General features: G+C 32.8%; 2 protein-coding genes across 2 annotated transcripts; both read left to right on the top strand.

Moving 5' to 3' along the window:
• The first annotated feature begins 560 nt into the window (after positions 1-560).
• Positions 561-3,276, top strand: LOC125049634 (odorant receptor 67c-like). The gene is made up of 5 exons (XM_047649029.1): positions 561-1,283; positions 1,378-1,477; positions 1,542-1,649; positions 1,870-2,025; positions 3,006-3,276. The coding sequence occupies exons 1-5, from the start codon at positions 583-585 to the stop codon at positions 3,057-3,059; spliced, it is 1,119 nt and encodes a 372-aa protein (XP_047504985.1). The 5' UTR covers positions 561-582; the 3' UTR covers positions 3,060-3,276.
• Positions 3,277-7,386: 4,110 nt separating this feature from the next.
• On the top strand, positions 7,387-10,468 carry LOC125049834 (vesicle transport protein SEC20). The gene is made up of 5 exons (XM_047649303.1): positions 7,387-7,660; positions 7,738-7,910; positions 8,048-8,205; positions 8,719-8,822; positions 10,232-10,468. The coding sequence occupies exons 1-5, from the start codon at positions 7,535-7,537 to the stop codon at positions 10,394-10,396; spliced, it is 726 nt and encodes a 241-aa protein (XP_047505259.1). The 5' UTR covers positions 7,387-7,534; the 3' UTR covers positions 10,397-10,468.
• The last annotated feature ends 1,157 nt before the right edge of the window (positions 10,469-11,625 follow it).

Raw genomic sequence — 11,625 nt, 5'->3', positions numbered from 1 at the left:
TCCTATTTCATCATGCCTGATGACGAAAAATCTTTGTTTTTAATTTATTTTATTATTATTCATTAACTATTAAGTACTTAAGATGTCGTGTTGAACATGGTGTAATAGTTGCAGCTCCTTACAAACATTATATAAACCAAAAAAATAGCGATTAAAAAGAGTGCCGGAGAGTTTATTGCCAGTTCTTCTCTTCTGTTCTACGCCCTTGATTTGAGAACTGGCAGTAAATGTAAAATTCGAAGCATTTAATATGTATTTCTTTTTTGACGTTCATAAGCATACATTGTGTTACCTATATGAATAAATGATTTTGATTTGAGTTGATCTGATTTGAATATCAACCTAGGCCTTAAAAAATATTCAAGGTTAATTAAAGTTACATTTTCTTTGAATGTGAATTAACTAGTTGCATTTGTTCATTACCTCAATAATTCAAGCTAAGCGCTTGTAGAACAGATCGTTATAAAACTTGAGTCTTACAAAGTTCACCAATAATGAATAGTGATCAACCAATTATTCCCTTATTGCAGAACGAAACAAATTGCTTTTTAATATCTATGCACATCACAATTTCTAGCAAAAATGTTGAAGCTAGACCTATTTATTGACAAAGAAGATTTTTTTTATTTTAATGAAAAATATCTTTATTATGTTGGTTTATGGCCAAAACGAAATTCTACGGTTTATAAAATTTACGAAATTACGTTACACATATTAGCAATAATTTATGTTATAATCACCGGAATCGGTACCTTTCAAATCAAAGATGATACACTTGTCCTGATGGCAAATTTAGATAAAACACTTGTCGCATACAATTTCGGACTTAAAATATTCTTCTTTGTCGTAAAAAGATCACAGTTACAAAAATTAATTAACGAAATTAAATACTCCGGCGATAAAGTGAGCGAAGAGAGAGTGAAGTTCATGCCTGCACATATAATTTTCATAACTATTCTGTCTACTATAATTGTGTCGATATTTTGTTTTTTGGCTCAATATCACGGAGAAATGACCGTTGAACTATGGGTGCCGTTCGACCCCATGGAGAGTAAAATGAATTTAATTTTGGCAAATCAAATAATAGCTATCACTTTTGTCGTACCTCATATGTATCGAGCTTTCGCTGTGCAAGGGATTGTATGTACAATAATCATGTACTTTTGCGATCAGTTGGATGAATTACAAGAAAGAATAAGGAGCTTGGTTCATTCTGCGGATAATGAGATTGCTATGAGGGTGGAGTTTACGAAAATAATTAGAAAGCATGTACGTTTAATGAGGTAATGTTTTTAATGAGATGGAAGTATTAAAGACGCTTTAACCAGAAGTGTTTCTAGTCTTTATGAAGTCTAATGACCCTGGTCTTGTTTACAGATACTCAAATACATTTACGAACATTTTCAAAGAATTCTTTTTAATACAGAACTTAGCTGTGACGATAGAATTGTGTCTGAACGCGTTCATGGTTACAGTTGTAAGTATGCGTAGCCACAAAGTAAAAACATTTTCCTTTATCTTAAATTTAAATACATTTCCAGGTTGGGCGCGAGCAGAAAACTCTCTTAGCAAATTTCATTGCTTTTCTTTTAGTTGCGTTGTTAAACGCGTACATATTTTGTTATTTAGGTGATAAGTTAATTGAAAAGGTAAGTTTAAAATAAATATAATCCAATCAAAATCCAAATTAAAAACATTCAAATTTGTAATAAATATAACGTAAAGTATGATTAAAAGTAGACAATTGTTTGAAATACCGTAAAACTTCATCTTTCTTATATTATTTGCAAGAATTTGAAGTTATTTTCCTATAATCACAAATCAAACGAATTAATTAATTAATTAATAAGAAGATATTTATTTTTAAAGAGCGAAGGTATAGCATTAGCAGCGTATGAGAGTGCATGGACATCATGGCCTTCTGATCTTCAGAGAGATTTATTAACAGTGATTCGAGCTGCGCAGAAGCCACTTAAATTAACCGCTGGCGGCTTGGCCACCATGTGCATACAAACTTATAGTCAGGTACTTAAATCTACGTTTATTTTGCATCTTAGCCAATCCGTAGAGTCTGTGCGGATTTGTGGTCGCTGCAGTGCTAAATTACCTTCTTTGACAACCCTGTTACCTCATTATACTTCGATAGTAATCTTGAAACCTATTACGAAGAAATTAAAACTCTGTAACAATAATACTAGTTAATATAACTGCCGCACCGGTTTCCTTTCCGTACAGACTCTAAACAGTCTTAGCAGAACCATTATGTGTGTCATACAGTCATACTTTTCTTCAGAGCGACTCGGCCATGGTCGATATCTCTATTCAGACTTGCCATGTATGCAGGAGCTACTAGAGACTTCGAATGCGTGGACAGAACTCAGAAGTGACAGGGCCACATACTTTTCTTGGCCCGTAAGAGCGTCGCTGTCATGGATATTAGTATTGCCAGTAAATAAAATGCAAGTTAACTTAATAATTTATTGAAATGTCTAGAAAATACAGTTCTAGGCTTAAATAAATGTGACATAAACATAAGAACCTGTTCTATTAATATAATATATTTTAAGATACCTAGCAATCAGAACCGTTCGATAATTAAAACTGCGATTGATTGTTGCGACTATTCATTTTAGTTGGATTTTTATTAGACGTTGGTAGATAGTAAAAAAATTTATTGTACCAAATTTGTCTGACATTTCAAAATGGAGACGGTAAAACCAATTTCAGCGCCGGCCAAGAAAGTTTGTGGCACTATACCTACCTGTCAATTCCATAATTCTACGATGGAACAACTGTCCGTTGCGACAAAGCAAGCTCTTGACGTGTTCATCTGTTGCATTGCTCAAACTCCTGAGAACTATTAATTTTATTTTTAACTATCTATAATTTTTGTCCACTGTTATAATTTTTTTAATCATTTTGTCCGGGTTTGACTTTACATATACTAAACATTATAGTTCAGGATTTTACTCAACAGAGTAATCTTGTGATTTTCCTTTTTTCAGGCGCTCTACAACGCATATTCAATTTTTGCAGTGCTCAACGATGTTGTTGAATAACTTTTAGCTTTATTTATAATTATATAATAAAACATACACAGACAGTGTATGTTTTATTACACACACATACACATAATTTACGCATATACACATACCCCATGTGGTTTCCTTATATGTGTATTCCTATGAGTATTGCAATACGAGTAATGATTGTTTATTCTCACTAGAATTTTCTCTACTACCTATATATTGTATTGTATTGTATAAGACCTTCTGTCGATCCGAAGTGGCGGAGGCCTGATGACCTGTCACACAGGTACTCTTACCTTTAGCAGGCATCAGTCTTACACAAACTAGCTTTTTCCCTAAACAGAAGTAATACAATTTGTTTATGTGCTAAGTTTTTGTGAGAAATAAATAAAGATTATTATTATTATATAGATGTAGTCCAAAGATTTAGTTGCCGTTAAAGCTGAAAAGAAAAAGTGTTGCTGCGTTGTGCAACATTTGAATGAACCTTCCTGTTTCTTTTAGAAAATAATAAAGAATAAAAACACGCCAAAAGTAATTTCTCTTGTAGGTGATATAAAGAATTATATAAGTCACATATAATGACTAATAGAAAATAATACTAGCTAGTATGAATTAACCCTTAAATCATACTAGCTAGTATTATTTTTTGATGATTATGATTTTGGTAATACAATTCGGAAACCTAAGGATTATATGGTAAATGTCGTATGTTAATTATTTACTATTACCGCATATAATTTATTTAATCAATATTCGACCTCATTGCTTATGTGGTCGTCGTCTACCGCGCTTTTTGTAACATGACGACGTGGATAATTTACAAACGTGATGGCGCAATAAAAGCGAATGAAGAAAAGCCACTTGGCAAGTGGATGAGGAGCTTGTATATTTTGACCTAATATTGTAAAAGCAAGGCTTTGAAGAAGTATTATTATTTATTATGAGAAACAGTATTTTCTTGGCGGCGAACACAGAATACAGCAAACCTGTATAAATATTGGAGATATTCAAAAGCGACATGTCACCGAGCCTTAAAACTATAGTCGTATTTTTAATTAGACGAAGCCAACTGACAGTAGCTAATGTCACTTTGTAAAATAATGTTGCCATATTTAAAGTAATAGTGATGCGTTCAGTTCTTGTTCAATCATATGAATGAACAATGAGTGTGAATAGTCAATCATTTCAAACAATAAAAGAATATTATTTCTATTTCAAAATTGTATAAAAGTGCTCTGATATAAGTTAGGTACTAGTACTATGTAACTACAATCAGTTTTTTGACGTCTTATTACAAATCGCGGCGCGGCGACTAGTGCCATCACCGATCATTAATTCAGGGCTTTTTACTTTGTCACAACACTATTTTTATTTCATTAAAAACTGACAACACCGTAAACGTCAGTTGACTTCGTCTAATTAAAAATTCGACTATAAGATTATACCATGCCTTACCTACGCTTGTCAAACATCAAATATTTAAAGTAGGTAGTAAATAAAGCAGCATTTTGTCAGAGGGGTCTTGAGCGCAGTATTCTAGGTGTTAAATGAATCCAAAAAAAAACGAAGGTTGACAAAAGCCATAGTCAAGTATGACAAAAATTAAAATAGAAGTCGATGGGCACTCGAACAATGGAAGATGAAACGAAACAAATCATTGAAAGGACGACGATGAAATGCGATGCGCGAGGCTTGTGTAAGAGAAAAATGCCATTCCTTGGAGAAGGCCTATACTTGTGAAGGGGGTTCCTACTAAAATTGTAACTTATAACGTAATATATTTTATATGTATAGTAACAAAATGTTTGTATTTATCCAGTTAAATAGGAAATTAATGTGCGCTAGAATAAAACAAAAACGCTGGCAGATGCGATTGACATTGTGTTTGAAGTAATATTTTAAGCACTATACATAAAAATAGTGTATTTTTAATCAACAAATATAACATTAACATAAAAATGTGTCACTTAATTAGTAATGATATCAATCAAATATACAGTATTTACAATTTTCTTAACCTACACAGTAATAATAATAATTAATAAAAACAAATTTAAAAAGTTTGGTCCCAGTAGAGGTGTACCTTTAACGCTGGCAGCATTTACTTGCTGTATTGCGATACCTATTCGTTGACCGAGGAAAGCACCAGCTCTGGGGTCACCGGTAGGTACTATCTAGCAGGCGCCAACTTAAATCTTTCATTAGCGCCTGGTCTCTACTCCAAAGGGAACAAAATCGAAGTTGGAAGGAAATATTGATATGCGAGCCGTTTATAATTTTCCGCCTGCTCTGTGGCCGCCCCAGTATTTTTGCTTGTCCGAGGGAGGTGAGATGGGAAAAACGTGTCCACACAAGGAGCATCCCATACCAAAGCTCGTCCCATCTTCCAAGGGATCAAAGACATCCCATTCGACCGCTTGCCATCGTCTCTTGCGATGCCTGTTGGCTCCAAAATGGCTGGAACATTGACGAAGGTAAGAGAGCGGCGTATAATGTCATTGAGCGCTGCTTGGCGTGAAAAACGACCTGTATTCTTTTGGCAATGGAGGCCATGGTGTCCAAGTACTTACTTCAAAGCATCAGGGACACTTTTTTGAGAGTACACATGGCAACTCCTAAGCGGAGGCTGATGGCAATGCGAAGTGATTTAAAATGGTCCAAAAGGGTGCCAGTGTTTGGTGGATGATAAACATAGCCTATGACCGGCTTCCCTAGACCGAAGCCATCTACCTTGCGCGGCCTTTTATTGAAGTGTGACCTAATAAGTTTTGGAATTCAGATTTGCAGAGAAATAAAAGTAGTAAAAAACAGCAATGTTTTTATATTCCCAAATTTCATGTCACTTTCAGGAGTCGCTTTATTTTTGATTTGTGTTTCAATATGACTATAGGAGCTTCCGTCATTTTGACCATCATTTGTCCACTATTCTGTGGTGTATTTTATATCCATGTACTATCCAATCTATTAAAGATATTCATAATATTAGTGTGAATCGACCGTGCACGTTGACACCGGACGTATGCGTGCGTTTTTAAAATTGTAAAGCGTTGCGATTCCTCGAATTGCTTTATTTTGGAGCGTTAAATCAAATATCTATAAGGAGGTTTCCTTAAAAAGTTCTATTTATATGATTGTCATCTTTATGTTTACATATTGAGAAGAAATTTTTACTTACATTGATAATATTTATGCGATGTCGAAATTACTTGTTTAATTTAAAATTTATATAGTACTTTTTACCAGAAAATTTGTTTACTTCTCTTTATTTATTTATGCTCTTTTTATACATTTTATGTTGAAACATATGGCTTCTACTAGAGGATCGGGCAAGAAGAATAAAAATAAAAAAAGAGGAAGTAAAACAACAATTTCAAAAGTGAGTAAATATATATCTAAATTCTTAAAAGCTCCATTCCGAATACATCAATTCTAATGTTGTTTTAATATAAAATAATATTTATAAAATAAAATAAACTTTTACTTGTACTATGTGACTTATATAAAGCAAAACAAAACATTATCCAACAAATAATATTATATTTTAAATTAAAAGTGTTGCTTTCGAGGTCGCTATCAGGAGTTACGGAATAGCGGTGTTTAAAGGTTTGTTTTGTCGAACAAAAAAAATCCAAATTCTATGAAGAAAGGAATAGAATATAGATAATATTTTCTTCATAGAATTCTATAAGAATACGAATTCTATTACCAAAATGCATCCTATACAACTTAATTTTTTCAGACGAAAAATAAACGAAACCGAAAATCTTTAAAAATTACATGCCCCATTTGTTATGAAGATCTTGGAAAACAGCCCGTCTCTGCCACAATATGTGGTCATATATTTTGCACGACCTGCCTTTTGACCGCAAAAAAATTTAAATTGTTTTGTCCTATCTGCAGAACATCTCTTAGAGGTGCAAAAGCACATCATCCTTTATTTCTTGAAAACTGTCTCTCACTTGAATAAGATTAAATAAATTACCATTAAAAAAGTCCATGTTAAGCGTTAAAGTTGCGTGATGAAAATTCAAGAGTAAATTAATGTTTTTCACTATAAAAAACTAAATACTTATTCGTATCAAGGTAAGGCACTTTTGCTATATTATCTTTGTGTTAAGCGTGGTTCTACTTTAATATTGTCTGTTGCCATTTGAGTTTTTAATAGTAGGCAATAGGCATAATTATAGTCTGTGATATGCATAACATTCATATATTATATCTGTAACTTTATATTATATTTATAGCATAAATTTGGCCTAAAGGCCTAGGATACCAGGCCATAAACTCCAAAAAAAAATATAGAATAAAATTGTTCCACTTCTATCTAGTATCTATGGCAAATGTCGATTGTCGACCAACTGTTTATGTTTTATGTAGAACTTTTGAATCTAGGATATTTCCTTTATCCACAATTATTCTTCATCGATTGTACTTTACTTAGAAAACTTCTTTACATATCATTAATCATTTGATTAGAATTGCTTCACTCTGGAAATATAGTCATGGAATCTGAGCGAAAATATGTAAAGGCTAAATCCCAAGAAACATCAAATAAAGTTGATATTAAATATCAAGATTATGTGAAAACCGCTGCTAAGTACCACTTTCAATTGAAAGCTATTATTCACGTCTGTACTTATATGATTAAATACTTGTTATGTTTAAAAGTGACATGTATTACTTATTTATTATTTTCTTGTTTCAGGATATTTTAAAATGCAATGATTCCATGGAAAAGTTAAATGAACTAAACGAAAAAGGAAGAGTAGTAATATCAAATTTAAGGGACTTATTAGAAAAACTAGACTTGTATGTGAAGGAATCAGTGGATTCAAGGTTTATTGCAGAATTGGCATCACAGCGTCATTTACAAGCTTGGTAAGTTTAATTTACATTTGGCATTGTGACCAATCTTGCTTGGTATAGATTAAAAAAAAATTAATCCACTTGTTCCATATTGGCCTAGCCCTCTGATTGCCTTAATTTTAATATACAATATATTTTATTTATTTAAGTCTCGTCAAGGAATTCAAAGAAGCAAATATAAATAGCATGTTGGAAATAGAAAGGGTACAAAGAGAAGAGTTATTGAAGAGTCCTGAAGGTGAACAGTCAGTCTTACGGTTGAGAAATAAAAAAGTGGACAGAGATGGGTTGCTCAAATCATCTACAGGTATTTATATATATATATTATTTTATACAAAATATAAATAGAGTTCTACCTTATTGTTAAATAATGTCAAACACATCTTGTTCTGTTTCTTATGAAAATAGGGAAGAAACATTTCGAATATTGAACTGATAATTTTTAATATTGTCTGTTAAATCTATTAGAAGCAGGTTGTATGAATCATATTCCAGCCATTTCTACTACTAAGACTAAGACCTGGACGAGATTGGTATACAATAAGGAAAAATGGAGGCCTTTGCCTGAAGGCACAAAGAATTGGTGATCGTTGATTAAGAAAAACAATAACTATAATGTATAATAATGATATAAGGCTATAAATAAATAAATATGAATCATATTCAAACTATTCAATGCTGAAACATGCCATGCAATGCCTAGAGGTAGTTGTTTGTCTGTTATGTAAACTAGTGGAATAATTATAACTTTTAGATGGTCTTGTAGTCTATAGATAAAGATGTGGTATATAATTTTTTAAAGATGTCTAATGTTACATAGGTGTAACGGAGCAATTGTTAACAATAAGCAGACAGCTAGCTGCAACCACACAAAGAAGCCAAGATACACTTGATAATCTGGTATCTTCAAGTACAGCCGTGCATGTAAGTTAATTTATAGTATACAAATTGTATCTCAAGCGAACTTAAGATTATTGGGAGCTAAAGCAGGAAGGGAGATAAACATACAATTTTCATACCGGTCACAAGAATTTGACAGTGTATACTTCATGTATGTACTTATTATTGATTAGATGTCTTAAGCGGGCCATAGACGGACCGCATGTTGCAGTTAAGACCGACTGCAACATGCGGATTGCTCAGGAACTGCTCGAGCGGTCCGTGTATTGCGAATATGAATTTAGTATGGAAACTCCACATCGCCGTGCGGCGGTCAACATGCGGTCCGTCTATGGCCCGCTTTACTCCGTAAATCGTGAAAATTATTTAACTTTGGCTTTCTTCTATGATTCCTTCCATTTAACGATAACTCTTAAACGTCAGAAAATGCAGTCCCTTCAGCATCGCATCTCAGCATCTAAAATGTTTTAACTGGACCGAAATTCAATAGACAAGTGTGTTTAATATTTATATAGTGCATATAAATAAACCTACTTATTAATAAATTTATCTAAAAATTTGTGTGGCCAAAAAAAAATATTTTGTCTGTATGGACACGCTAATCTCCAATACTACTTAACGGTTGTTCAGGCTCAATGTGAACTGAAGCTACAGGCTTTTCATTGAAATTTATCCAGAAAAAAGTTACCGTCATTTAGAATTCGGTCGCCTGTTAAAAATTACATAGCAAATGTCACTAGAATGTTTTTCGACTCAAATAGCCTGTGTGTAATTTATTTATTACAATGAGTCGTGCATTCGAATCCCAGAGTTTATGTTCGTTAACACGTCGTAAGAAAACCCGCACGCATCCAAAAACGCCTATTGTCGCTAAAGTTTTGAATCGCTACTATCTAGTCTATAATCGCTATTTATTCTATGGTATATCAATAACAAAAAACAGTGGCGCTACTTAGTCTTGGCCTCAGATTTCTCTATCTGTTTCCTGATCAGTAGCAAGTAGGTGCCTGACGCACGCCGTCTTGTTGGATCTTCGGCATGCCCGTTTCCTCATGACGTTTTCCTTCACCGTATAAGCGAGTGTTGATTATAATAAGTTAGGAAAGCAGAATATATTCTAGATATATCATTCAATTCGACGACTCATTGGTGTAGTGGTTAGTATCCCTGACTGCAAATCCATGTGTCCCGGGTTCGATCCCTGGCTGAGACCAACATCTGTGTGATGAGCATTTGGTGTTGTGCTTAGGTCTTGGGTGTTTAAATATTTATTTATATGTCTATCTATCTATGTATGTATATCCGTTGTCTAGTACCCATAACACAAGCTTCACCAGCTTAGCATGGGACTCGGTCAATTGGTGTGAATTATCTTAAAAAAAATTCGTATTATATTATATATATATTTACTAGATTTTGTAATTTCTTTCCAGGGCACACAGTCTGAGCTACAAAACACGAGCAGTACAATTCAACAATCCAGTAAATTATTGAAAAAATATGGCCGCCGTGAATTTACCGATAAAGTTATCATGTTTTTCGCATTTTTATTTTTTCTAGCCGTTTGCCTTTATATTGTTCAAAGGCGATTGTTTTAAATTATATGTATTTAAATTGTGTATTTTATGTTATTGTTTAAATTTATGTTTTAATAAATTATTTATTTATTATGGTATGCCTTATTAATACCACTAAGGTTATCACAGGATAACATAAGTTTATTTGCAAAGAAAGTGGTATATTCAGATTGATTAATCAAATGACACAAAAAGTGCGTGCGTACAAAGTACACATGTCAGAAATGAAACTTCTTTATAAATTAATTATTGAGTAATTGAGCTGCCCAAATCCCATAATTTAATTTTGCCAGTCTTTCTATATTCATGAATGATACTAAGGCTAATTAAAAACGAGAACTAAAATTAGTTGTTGTTTTGTATATAGAAATACCACTATAAATATGGTAACAATTACCAAATAATATAACAAATTCATTATTATCATAATTGCTAACTTATCTACCTACCCATTTTCTAAAATAGCCAAATGGGTCTTAGAAAAAAAGGTCTTGGTTCTGTGCCCACATTAAAATTCAAAGACAACAAAAAAAATGGTAATTTAGTTACTTAATTAAATAATATTGATATGCATTAAAAACACCATGTGTTCGAGTATGAATAATTGCACAACAATATCATACTAGCACATCTTTATTAATGAAAAAAAAAAATCAACAAACAACAAAAACGCTGCACATCTTCGTGACGTTCCGTAAAATTTCACCCTCATGCGCCTAAAGAAGTTTCACTTCAAAAAGCCGCACAATCAACCGTATAAAAATAGGCATGCAAATATCATATTAATTATCATAATGTTCTCATTAATAAGTTTTATTAGTTAAGTTATTTATAATTGTTGTCAACCTTATAGTCTAAATACTCCCACGCTATAAAGGCACCTTGCTTTTAAAAATGTAATCACCTTCCCCTTGAAACCATTACACGACAATGATTTATAACTTCTAGGAAGGTGATTAAATAGTTTAATAGCCATGGAATAACAATTTTGTGAATACATTGTGGGGCAACATGCACCCACAGCCGGGTAGATACAGACAACTTACAAATGTTTTGAATAATTTTGGATGTGTTTTTACAGTCATAATTGCTTCTAGTATTATTACAAACTTGGTACTGTCAAAAGTTCGTAAAAAAATGACCTACACCTAAGAGGTCCAATAGCCACAAAAGCCCTAATACATTTTTTCTAAGTAATAAAAACTTCTTCAATTAACTCGATTTTATAAGTAACTAGCAGACCGGCCAAG

Source organism: Pieris napi, chromosome 5, assembly GCF_905475465.1.
Source record: "Pieris napi chromosome 5, ilPieNapi1.2, whole genome shotgun sequence".
In the NCBI taxonomy this organism is placed as follows: Eukaryota; Metazoa; Arthropoda; class Insecta; order Lepidoptera; family Pieridae; genus Pieris; species Pieris napi.
This window is presented reverse-complemented; position numbering and strand designations above follow the sequence as displayed.